Source organism: Neofelis nebulosa, chromosome 2 (assembly GCF_028018385.1).
Source record: "Neofelis nebulosa isolate mNeoNeb1 chromosome 2, mNeoNeb1.pri, whole genome shotgun sequence".
NCBI lineage: Eukaryota > Metazoa > Chordata > Mammalia > Carnivora > Felidae > Neofelis > Neofelis nebulosa.
The window spans coordinates 108,273,560-108,286,708 of record NC_080783.1 but is presented as its reverse complement, the minus strand read 5'-3'; the positions used below and the strand labels follow the sequence as shown (position 1 = coordinate 108,286,708).

The 13,149-nt window shown below is 40.0% G+C and overlaps 1 protein-coding gene across 3 annotated transcripts in view; it reads right to left on the bottom strand.

Annotated features, from left to right (window-relative positions):
• The window catches only part of CNTNAP5 (contactin associated protein family member 5), an 810,836-nt gene that overhangs the window by 36,378 nt on the left and 761,309 nt on the right, over positions 1–13,149 (bottom strand). For all 3 annotated transcript variants that reach the window (XM_058715579.1, XM_058715580.1, XM_058715581.1), the window contains exon 21: positions 11,202–11,289. In XM_058715579.1, the coding sequence (XP_058571562.1) occupies positions 11,202–11,289 (88 nt within the window). The remainder of the gene's footprint in view (positions 1–11,201; positions 11,290–13,149) is intronic.

The window sequence follows — 13,149 nt, the reverse complement described above, 5'->3', positions numbered from 1 at the left end:
TAGCCCATAATCACTCCTAAGTGTAAATGAACTTCATGCTATTTTAACCTGTTTTAATACTCCATTTATTATCCTTAATGGCATCTTCCAAAAATAAAACCCATGGAGACTACATGAGTAACCAGGGCCACACGACCCTCCCTGTGGCCCGACTTTCTCTCCTCTCCATGAGGCAACATCTAGAATTCTAATGCATGTCTGTTGCCCTTTTCTCTTTCAGCTTCTAACCAGGTGCGTGCTTCTGTCCCCAGCAGCGTGGGAGAGGTAGCTGAGCGGCTGCTGCAGAGTTCATTACTCCATTACCCTGTCAACACTGACACTTATAACATTGTCCCAGATCCCCCAGGCCAAGGGTAAACAAGTCGATAGCAGTGCCATTGGCAAGGAAAAGTGATACCAGCTGAAGAAAATCAATAGGCAGGATGGTTGTATGATCTTATTAACAATAGCTGCTGTTTTCAAATACCACCATATGCCAGACCCTTTACACACATTCCCTCTTATCTTCATCACAAGTCAGTACAGCAAGCATTACTACTACTTTACAGATGAGGAAACCGGGCTCAGAGAGGTGCAGTTAGTAGCGACACAGCTAATAAGTGACTGTTACAGGACTTAAGCCCCATGCTGTCTGACTCCAAACCTATTAATTTTCCACCTCACGGCCAGGCACCACCCTAAGGAAGAAACGGAGTGTACAGGGAGGCTGGAGATCCCCCTCCAAGATCAAGCTACGACAAATTGAGCAGTAAGGCACTGAGCCCATACAACGCTAATACATACCATCCATTGTTTGTCCTTCAAGGAACTTAATATGTGCCTCCTGATAGAGTAGCAAGGAAGTAAAGCCATCAAGTCCCGTCTTGGGAACTTCATGAGTCCCCCCATACTGCGGATGGGAGAGGGATGGAGATGGCAACAACCTTTTGAACGATCAGACGGGATCCCAAACTTTTAAGCATAGTTGATCCACTAATTCAGCTCGACTGCTGAGAATGTAAATGTGAATACTATCCGGTAGGTTTGGCTGGGTTTAACTCTTAATTCTTTTAAGGTGAATTCATCAGAAACTAAGAACTGGCTATTTACCAAGCACCAACGAGAGTCAAGGTTATAGAATACCATATTCATTGATCCCCCCACCCCACCCCGCCCGCCGGCCGGAAGACTGAAATGCAAGCCTTGTTACACTTCCCTCTTCCCTGGAAGATCTCTTTTATGTCTCTGGATGACATTAGAGTCTGGAGCCATTTTTCAAGAGAAAAGGTGTCGGTTTGGATAACACGGCCTCTTATTATCATCATCGTCGTCATCATTACTATTATTGCAAACATTTATTGACCTTTTTTATGTCAGCATCACGCTAGTCACTTTATCTTCATTATAACCTAATCTTTCAAATAGGAACAGGCAGTATAATCATAATACATGCCTATCTCTAATTGAGAAAAGTAAAGCTGAGAAAGTTAAGTAATTTGCTCAGGTCAGTGAGTCAGCACTGAATCATGCCTGGAACCCAGGGCTGATCCCAAAGTCTGACTTATGATAAATATGCTACTCCGCCGCCATGATTAAAACCTGCCCCTACATTCTGCTTTTAAGCCCACAACACCTAAAGATGTGAGGCTTGAATTCAAGAGTCCTTAACAGAAAGAAAAAAAAAAAAAAAGAAGAAGAAGACATGTACACTGTCTGGAATATCTCATGTCATTCCTTAAAACCCAAAATATGGAAGGACCGATTGGGAGCGTGAAATCTGGACTCACAGGGTCTGACTTTAAATACCAGGTCTGCCACTTGTTAAGTTTGTGATATGGGGCAAGTCGCTTAACCTCTGTGACTTAGTCTCATCTGTAAAACAGCAAACTCAACCTTCTTGAGTTGCTGTGAGGAAAAAAAAATGAGTTAACATAAGAACTGAGATCGAGCACAGAGAAGTATATTATTAATGAGTGTATTATTAATTATAAAAATAATTATTAATTAGTATATTATTAATTAGTATATTATTGATTAGTGAGGAAAATGTAGTATTTACCATAGTCTAAAAGAGACACTCTGAACCCTTGAAAACTTTAATAAAACCAAAATCACTCTGAGGACTTTCCTTTGCAAGAGGAAGAATTTCTTTTAAGTTTTTTAATGTTTATTTATTTTTGAGAGAGAGACAGAGAGCAGGTAGGGGAGGAACACAGAGAGAGGGAGACACAGAATCTGAAGCAGGCTCCAGGCTCTAAGCTGTCAGCACAGAGCCTGATGCGGGACTCAAACCTATGAACCACGAGATCATGACCTAAGCCAAAGTCGGATGCTTAACCGACTGAACCACCCAGTCGCCCCGCAAGAGGAAGAGTTTTAAAGTAAGAGGGAACTTTATAACAGGGAGAGTCTGTTAATTTGATTGGGGTATCTATATGGCCTAGTAAACTGCATGGTCCATAACAACGCTCAGTTTTGTATGATAAAAATTGGTTGAACTTTTATCAATAACAGTCATGTCAGGAGGCTTCTGGTAGACTCCACGAAACATGCTTTGCTAACAAAGCTAGGCAAAGGTACTTCCTTGAAAGGGCCACCCCTCTTTCAAATAGATTAGAAACAGCTCCTTGGAGCTGAGGAAGGTCTACTTTTGGAAACAATGTGTCTTAAATACCTTCCTTTCATTCATTTATTACCTACTAGTTTAGACAGAGCAAGCGATCGCATTGAACGAGTAACAAAGGGGCATGTGGTTCAAAGTGAATTTTTGCTCTTACAAGAAAGACTTGACTTTTTGCAGAGCAGCACAGAGCACGGAGTATGTCTGGGTTCTTATCATGGATTCATTTCAAACACAAAAAAAATTGCATTTCAAATCAGAAGATAACACACATTCCTTTTGCATGAGGTAAAATGAAATCATCTGTGGAAATTCTCTATGGGGAATAAAGGCCATCCATTGTTTTTAAAAGAAACAGTAGCCAATTCTATATAGCCAAGTTGCAATTCAATATTGGCTATCTTGAAAATACAAAAGATACGGTGTGCATATTTAAGAAATTGGTATGATTACTGCCATCTGATGTTTCAGGATGCTTGAAAGCACATCAGTCACTTCGTGAAGAGATCAGATTAGTTAATGAATCTGAAATATCTTATGACTCAAAGAAACACTATCACTTAAAGAAATTTCTGGATGCAGTCTGAGACAATGACACACATTCTCAGAAGTCAGAAAAGGATTGTGGTTTGCAATCTTTCTATTCACTGAGGAACTAGGAATGGACAGACACTAAGTAAACATTTAAGAAACCTATGCTTTCAGAATGAATGAATGAATGAATGAATGAATGGAATGAATACTTTCTTCAAAGAGAATACTTCCTCAAAGGAGTCTCTTGGGAAGCTATAAACTTGTCCTAAGGAAGGTAACATGCATGCATTTCCTTTTTAAATGTTTTTATGTATGTATGCACGTATGTATGTATGTATGTATTTGAGAGAGGAGAGAGAACCAGTAGGGAGGCACAAAGAAAGATGGGGACAGAGGATTCAAAGCAGGCAGAGCTCAACACGGGGCTTGAAGTCACAAACCGCGAGATCATGACCTGCGCCTAAGTGGGACACAGAACCTACTGAGCCCCCCCCCACCTCCTGGTAACATGCATGTCTTAAAAGAGCATCTCTCTCAATTAATACCTTTTCTGTTGTGACGCATTAGGACTGTCAATGCCCACAAGCACCATACAGTTACCCAAATCGTGTGCAACTTCTAGCCTTTCCTGTGTAACTGAATCTCCTCTCTCCTGCTTCCACAAAGCAGAAAGCACCTATGAAAAAGGCAGGGGCATTATTCAATTATTGTTGATTTTTCCTCCTCACATTCCATCGCGTGTTCTGGGAAGAGTGCCTTGGCTTCCTTTTGAGAAGATACCATTTCCCTATTCTCAGCAAATGTGGTTAATACCGTGTTGACCCCTTCACCCCCTCTAGGGCCATAGCGGACTGCTTTGTATTCAGGAAGGGCCACTCGGTGTATTCTAGTGACTTGGACATTATAGTCATCTGGGATGGTCACCTGACACAAATTGATCCTTTGAGATTCAATCCAGGACTTTCTTTGGAAATTGTAGAAATCAAAGGCTTTCTTTCTACCAGAGGGGCTGAAATGGTAGTATTTGAGCCCAGGGTTGCTGAGTCTACCTTTGTTCCTCTTGAAATTATGCCTGAGAATGAAGCCCCGGAGAAATGTAACCAGAGTCAAAAGTGGAGCCAGAAACAGATAGACAAAGACTGAATCACGGTCACATCTGAGCTTCTGAATCCAGCTGTGCCTGAAGCAAAGCCTACACTCAGAACCCTCTATTTTTACCAACTATTATATTCTCCACTGTCACCGCCGCTTAGGCTGGTATGAACTCAACTTGCCCTTGAACGGCCCTAACCGATAGTGAGTGACACTCATATCTTCAGCCAACACCATGGTTTAGAACTGCTCACTCAGAACATGTCTGTGTGCCTTTTCGGAAGTTACCTTTATAGCTGCCTTTCCAGAGTCTTAAAACAGAACAAAACATCAGTTCTTAATGTTGCCACAATCTTAAACTGCTTAAACCAACATTTATTGAGTGTGTGCTAAATGCCAAATGCTTTGTATACAGGGTCTCGCATAATCCGTACACAGCTCTGTGAATTCAATGAATCAAGTATCATCAGCCTCATTTTACGGATGAGGCACAGGAGGCAGATTGGAAAACTCCCCCACGGTCACATGACAGCAATTGCAGGACCACACATGTCACTTTGTCCCTAAAAAGCTGAGCTTCTTACTTTGTTAATTTGGATTCTCACTTTAATATCAACTGTACCAGATGAGTCATAAGGAGCCCCAACTGTACGAAATCAAAACAAAATGAAGGTGTATGCAGTCTTCCAAAATGAGTTCTTTGAAGCACCCACCTTTCATTTATATGCATAAATTCTGCTTTGCTTTCTAAAAATGGTAGCCATAATGCACTTCCACAATATGCTTGAGAGAAATTTACTGTAACACCAAGCAGGGCATTCATTCAACAATGGTCTGATGTTGCAGAAGACACACAGTAGGCTTAAAGTTCAAAAGTGAGGGATTTGGATGACATCAAGAACCCTGCTCTATAGACACAATCAAAACCCACTTCTTTTTAATAGACTAAAAGCATCTGTAGGTGCTCACAGCTAACCCTGCAATTTCCAGATTAGCTCAGTTTTATGCAGATTAAGAAGGAATTCTTTCAATTTCTATATGGCTTCTTAGGACCCAGTGAACTTTGAAGCTAGGTGGGCAAACAGGCATTAGAGCACAAGAATAATGTCTCTGCCAGGTGTGAGCTTTGCGCTTCGAAATCCGCAAATAGGCAGGGTATTAGCAAACGCTGTCTGCATAAACAAACAATCCTATAAGCGTGCCCTGAGTGCAAGTCTGTTATTATCTATGCAGAATCTGGTGGCTACAGTTTAAAGGCAGTGCTTTGATTTCTTTCCACTTAAACTTTCACATTTTTCCATATCTTAAAAAGGAGCTACTTCCTAAATCTGGAGTACAGTGAAGAAGGCTCTTCTCAGGAGGCACCCGGGTGGTTCAGGCAGTTGAGCATCTCACTCTTGATTTCAGCTCAGGTCATTATCCCAGGGTTGTAGGATTGAGCCCTGTGCCAGGCTCTGCACTGAGCATAGAGCCTGCTTAGGATTCTTCCTCTCCCTCTTTCCCTAGTCCCTGCTCACTCTCTCTCTAAAATAAAATACAATAAGATGAGATAAAACAAAATAAAATAAAATAAAATAAAATAAAATAAAATAAAATAAAACAAAATAAAAAAGACTTTTTAAAAAGATAAATAATAATTACAGTTCCTTAATTATTACTTGTACCCAAAATAGTTTTTTTAAATGTTACGATCAAATTTAATGACATATCCTGGTACAGCAAATTTGGGGAAACCTGGACCAGAAAAAAAAAAATAATTAAAACAAAACCAAAACCAAAACAGACAGTTTCTCTTAGAAGTGTAAAGATATTTTTAAAAAAATAATGTTTCTTTATTTTTGAGAGACAGAGAGAGACAGAGCACAAGCAGGGGAGGGGCAGAGAGAGGGAGACAGAATCTGAAGCAGGGTCCAGGCTCCGAGCTGTCAGCACAGAGCCTGATGTGGGGCTTGAACCCAGGAACCACAAGATCATAAGCTGAGCTGAAGTTGGATGCTTAATCAAGTGAATCACCCAGATGCCCCGAGAAGTGTAAAGGTTTTTGAATTCCTAAATCTGTCTGAATGTCCACACTCTCATGCCCAGGCCAAGTTGGAGAGAGACTTAGAAGTACAGAGATAAGTCACACTATTTGAACCTCAAGAAAGCATTTCTATATTTTCTAAAGAATGAAGCTATTTTCCAGAATGAGATGATACTGTCCAAAAGGATGAGGTGTTTAAATACACACTTGTTTTTCCTTTTTTAATGTTAATTTCTCTTAAACCCATTGATGCAATAGTACCCAAGCTAAAAAAAGGTCTCCCTTAAAAGTCCAACGGTGTCAGTAAACGGAGGCATAAACCTAGTAACATTCCATGACTTCCCAGAGGTGAGCGCCTGCGATGCAGGTTTTAATGTCAACAATTATATCTGTTATTTTCATGGACTAGTTCTTGCATCACAGGAATTCTCAGGAAAGTGTTTTACTCATCATGGTATAAATATACCACATACCATGGAGCACCACGGTCAGTACAGATTATGTACTAAATCATTATCCTCTAAAATGGTCAATTGGTCCTTCCTCTTACAGAAAGAAAATGAAAACAACAACAACAATAACAACAACAACAAACAAACTTGTTCTTGTATCACAATGGAATGCTATTAGTGGCACTAAAGAAAACTGAGGCAATAGATTTATTACCTTGTTTGCTCTGGGTATCTACTCTGAAAAATGCTTGCATATCTTTGCTTTAGGGTTGAAAATGTCCAACAGAGTGCCAGGCTCTTCTAAAACTGTGGAGTAGGGTTTCATTTGTCATCAATGTCACTTACCCATTTCCACACCATCTCTACCCATACCCTCTATCCCTGCACCATGCTCTTTCTGATGCATTAGGCTTAATTCCAAAGAGTAGCCACAATTAGTGTCCTTAATGATGAAGCTTATGTTCACATCCTCTCCCTCACCACCAGCTAGAGACTTGTCATAGGCCAGAAGCATTGAGGTTAAATGGGAGTCCTGTCTGTCATAGCAATTTGGATGGGGAGAGAGACCAGAAGGCAGGAGTGTCCAACACTTAGCACAATGAAGAAACTTTACTGAGTATTATTTTTCAACCGTAACCAAGCTCTTTCCAATCTTTCCTCACAAAGTATCCAAAACAAAATGAGAAAGTATCCCTCAATGATTTAGTACCTTTATTTGAAGTTTCACCTTTTTAGTCTTATGTATTACAGATTTAATTCAAAAGACAGGAAGACCACAGGAACATCCTACATGGTGACAAGATTAATGAGGGGATGCTGTTTAAACACGTGGATGTTTCTAGAGTTTCCACTGCACAAATCAGGTGCTATGAAAAACAACTTGAGTTTTCTCATCATTCAGCTCTAATTCTCTTTCCTCCCAAGGTTCTTCTCATTTGTTTGCAGTGAGGATTATATGACTCTAGATACATTTATGGAGCATAGAACATGTAGCATACTAGATATTCTAAAAAGTAATTCTGCTTCATTAATACCAACAAACATACCTTTACTATGTCACTGAGCTTGGGGAACAAAGAAGAATCCTAAGTTTTGGGGGGATGGGAGGACACAACCAAGTTGGTGAGCTATAAACTAACACTTGGGTTGTATCATGGGAAAATACCTGCACCATCCTGGAGAAGAACAGAAATCTAAGCTTTGAGCCTTTGCCACGTGAAGACATTGAACCTGAGACTCTCACATGAAGCTTTAGTGACAAGTAGACTAGAAAAGAATATCACCTCACAGCAAAGGGAATACACATAAAACCTTCCCATTTCTACTGTGGCTCTCAGCTGAAAAATAAGCAACAAAATTAACAGTAGCATGACCTACTATGATATTAACAGGAACAGCATTTCTGCTGATACTTCAGTCATAGGCTTGCTCCCATTCAAGCCTGCAGCTCAAATTTATAGTCACTCTCTTTTTGGAAAAAAAAAAGTGAGAACTTGAAATAATCCTAAATTGGTAGCACCTTCTGGCACGTGGCAGAAGAAAATACAAATCTTGCCTGGACGAAAGCTTCCCAATTTTTGATCAAGGTTCCAGCACATTAATTTCAACAAAATATGCATGCATGTGCACACACACATGAGAGAATAAGAATCATATGAAAAATGAAAAGGGAAAACAATTACAGATTTAGACCCCTACATACTTCAGATATTGGGATTGCCAGAGGCAAAAAAAAAAATATATATATATGTATATATGTGTATATATATATATATATATATATATATATATATGTATATATGTTGGCTATTGAACAGAGCTATGTTCAATAGTTATTAACATAATAATTAAAGACATAAAAATATAGGAACAAAAAAAGAGTAAGAACAACAGACTAAATAAACAGATACGTTTGAAAAAGAACAAAACATTATTTTTTGAAATAAAGACATAATTTATGAAAAATATTTCATTGAATGGGTTTAATGAGATATTAGGGAGAGATGAAGAAAGAATTAGTGAATTTAAAGATAAAATTGAATACACTGCCCAGAATTCAAGATAGACAAAAAATAATACTTATTACAAAAGTATAGTAAGAACCATGAAGATAGAAAATCAAAGACTTATCTAGTGCAGGTCTAAAATAATTGAAGAGAGAGAATAAGAACGAAGCCCAATTTCACATGCTGAGAATTTTCGAGAACTAACCCATAGATATATGGGTAAATAGGACATATGAACCAGATACACAGATAACACGAGAACCTAATAGATACAAACAGGAAACAAACACATCGAATGAGATACTTAACAATAATAAATCTACACCCAGATGCAAGGTAATCAAACTACAAAACACCAAAATAAAAGAGATCACCTTAAAAGTAGCTTGTGGGTGTTGGGGTTCAGGGTGGTCAGAGCACTTTCAAAGGTGGGACAGACTGACAGCCACCTTTTCAACAGTAACAGTAAAAGACAGAAGACTACAGGGATGTGCTGGTAAGGGTTTAAAACTTGCTCCCCAGCAGCAGAGAAGCCCTGTAGCATTTCTGATTTCCATGAACAGTCTGAGTTTAGCCAATTTCAGCCTGAACTGTAACATCACTGAATGCAAAATTGGGCACAAGATGTATCTAACAGGCTCTTAGGAGCTTGTGTGAGCTGGCTCCATCACATACCTAAATAATTCTTTCAATAACAGAGGGGAAATGCCCTTCATTATTGACTTGTATGTCTAGCAAAATTATCTTCCCAGAAAAAAAGGTGAAATAAAGTCCTTTATCAGATGAGGGACACTTCTACAACGTAAATTCATAAGGATGTACTTCAGAAAGAAGGAAATCAAACCTGTTAATACGTAGAAAGTTGGAGGAGTGAAGAACAAGTCAAATAGTGACTGCGTCGGTAAATCAAAAAAGTATCTACATAAAATAATTATTATTACAGGAGGTAGGATGAAAATGAGAAAACAAACAACCAACAAAATTCAATCTAGAAGTCGGTCAGTGTTGACTGCCTCCTTTGACTGCCATTTTGCAGACTAAAATTGACATTTCTCAGACCCAACTGCATTTGGGTTTCTGGACACATATTATGCTCTGGAAATTAAATAAGTTTATGGATTTGGAAGGCTGCAGTGAGAAAGGCATCATTTTTATGCTTTTTCAGCTGTTTCTATTGGCAAGCAAACTCATGGTTACATGCTGTGTCTTCTGCCATCACTTTTCAGAGATCTTTTCCTGCCTTCTGGGGAGGACTACTCCAGGACTGGGGCCTCAGTGGCCTCTGGACTCTAGCATCTCATCAGTGATGGCATGTGATGAAGTTAGCAGCTTCCCATAAGTGGCATGTGATGGCAGTGATGAAGTTAGCAGCTTCCCATAAATCCACTTGGGATGGCTGATGAGACATTCCAAAAGACTGCAACAAGAATCTACCAACAATGGAAGGGGTCCCGCCATTATGCAAGCAACTCATTTCGGGCGTTAAATGCATTCCTGTTTGAAATGCCTTAAAAGTTGAATGAACAGAAAATAAGGAAGCAGAAACAAATCCAACCATACGAAAATGTAGAGAAGCTTACATTTGCCAATTTATAACACAAAGCTGGCCATATTGGATAAAGTACAAAATTCAGCCTTGTGTTCTGCACAAGATCATACAGAGGCTTAAAGTAAAAGGAAAATTAAGAGTATGCTTATCGTGATGAGCACGGAGAAAGGTACAGAATTGCTGAATGTACACCTGTAAAGGATATAATACTATATGTTCACCATACTTGAGTTTAATAAAAAAAGGAGAAAGGAAAAAAAAAGAAAGAAAAATTGAAAGGAAATACACGAGAAGGGACAGGCCATGCAAATACTAACTAAAGGAAAAGTGAATCAGGTATATTAATAATAGACAAAGTAGATTTAAGCACAGAGATACTTAATGTTAAAAAGACCACTTCAGTATGAAAAAAAATGTTCATCAAGTTATAAAAATTCCAATCTTACATGCACCTCATAAAGACACTCAAGGCATAGAAGATGAAATTTCACAGAATTTCTGGTAGAAAACAAAAGAAAATCCACCATTATGAGAGGAGATTTCAATCCTCTTTCAGTTGGTGGTAAATTAATAAAGGGACTGAGCATCTGAGCAATCCACTAATTGGGTAGGTCAAATCCTTAATTCTGGTAAGTAAACATTAAGAAAATATAAGTAAAAAACAAACATTGAGAATTAATTAATTAGAACATAAGTAAACATTATCTTATTTAATTTCTATGTTACTTTGCCTTACCCAGTATTCCATAAAATAGATATAAATGCCAGCTCCCAACCCTGCCACATATGCCTGAGCAACTCCCCTACCAGAAATCTCGGTTCTAGATCTTACCTATGGTGAGCCAGAGGCTCCAGATTTGAATCACTAACCTGCCTGATGGAAATTATTTGTTTCTTCATTTATTTCAACGAAGCCCACTGGAAAAGAAAGGATGAGAAAACAAACCTGTGACTTTGCCCAAGGTGAGTGACCGTATGGCCCTGAATTCAACTTCTGGGGAAAAGTTGTAACTGAGTCGCAGGTGCTGATCTACCTGCAGGAAAACAGAAGACAAACGTGCATCAGCAGAGGTCTGCACAGAAAGGGCAGAACACTTTCCCATCTGAAAAAGTTTGGAAACACACACTGAGCAGACCCCTCTTTGGGATTTTTGTCTCTGGAGAGATGAGAAACGTCTCGCTAATTCTCCCACAATGCACGTAAAATACCTTTTTCTTCCCTCTTGGTTAAATAAAGGCCTTCACACAAGTCTTCTCCCTGGGAAATTCTGTACAGCTTTTGACAGGTATTTATCTTCCCACTGAAATTTTCTCACCAAGTTCTTTGTTGCAAACAAGGAAACAAACGAAGCCTTCTTGGGAACGTGCTGTGCACGCCTGCCATTACACAGAAAGCCCACACTCATTCCCCGATTCCCCCTTTCTCCTTATTTGGTCTTTAGGGCCACCACTGCTCCCTTTGCTACAATAATTCTGACTTGGTCTCACTCAGGTGTGGACTGCAGGATTTTGCCCAGCAAATCTTTCAGGGTGACAGAAAGTTAGACCATGGGGAGGAGAGACTTACTGAATGGTCGCCACCAACAGGAAGACCTCATAACCCCGCTTCATAGGGGTGAACAAAAGCCACCACTGGGATTTCCAGGACTTTTTTTGCACCATAATCCTTTAGGGGACTCTGCTTTTCTAATCCAGTTCCATCTCCTTCCCTGCCCCTCATTCTGAGGCAGTGTTACCCATCCATTCTTACATTCTCAGCCTTTCTGGTCTAGTTTTCCCAGGATCTATGCTGCACATTCACATGATGCTGTGCCTACAAAGGATCCTCTTTATCTTACAGTTTCATGTGGAAGGAAAAGGAGACTAAGACCCCTTCAAGCTGTGTGCCCAGCCCCGCTCTTCCCTTGGGGAGCAGCTGACCCAGGGGTGGTACTCGATTCTCCCAGATTCCATGGCCACGACTGTCCCTCCGCAAATGAACCCTCCTCCAGGAACCTCTAGGTCCTGCGGTGGTTTCCACTGTGAGAGAAGTCACCGGCTGTGACTGTGGCTCATGGTTACATGCTTTATTACTAATTTCATTTGTGAAATTAGACTGGAATCATATTTGCTATTTATTGAACTCTTGGTATGTATGAGACATCATATTGAAGCAGCTTTCAAAATACATGCCTCCCTAGAATACCATGAGATAGGCATTATTACCCATGTTATACAGACTGAGGAGATGATGTCCTAGAGATCCATAACTTGGGCAGGGCCAGACAGTGTCACAAAGCAGTGTCCCACTGTCATGTGGCCCACCTGTCACTCTCTATGGGGTTTGCTTTCCTTGTCCATCCCTCTCTAGATAGGGATTGTAGACAATCACTGTTTGTTTAATTTCTGGCTTTCTACAAAACTCATTCAACAAATGTTTGAGTATCTACTATATGCCAAACACTGTTCTAAGTGCTCCCAGAGGCTACCTCCTCCAGGAAGGTTTCCTTGATGCCTTTGCTGGATCGGTTGACACTCTTTTCTGTCCTCATGGTATCTTTTTTTTTCTGCCTCTAACTTTGCATTTAAAGTGCTGCATTATATTGGGGCGCCTGGGTGGCTCAGTCGGTTAAGCATCCGACTTCGGCTCAGGTCATGATTTCACGGCTGGTGAGTTCGAGCCCCACAATGGGCTCTGAGCTGACAGCGCAGAGCCTGGAGCCTGCTTCAGATGCTGTGTCTCCCTGTCTCTCTGCCCGACCCCTGCTTGCACTCTGTCTATCTCTGTCTCTCAAAAATGAATAAACATTAAAAAAAAATAAGTGCTGCATTATAATGATCTGCTTCTCTCTCCCTCCCTGTCTCCCTAAACTGTTGCCTCTTTGAGAATTCATACATCTTACTGATATATGTTT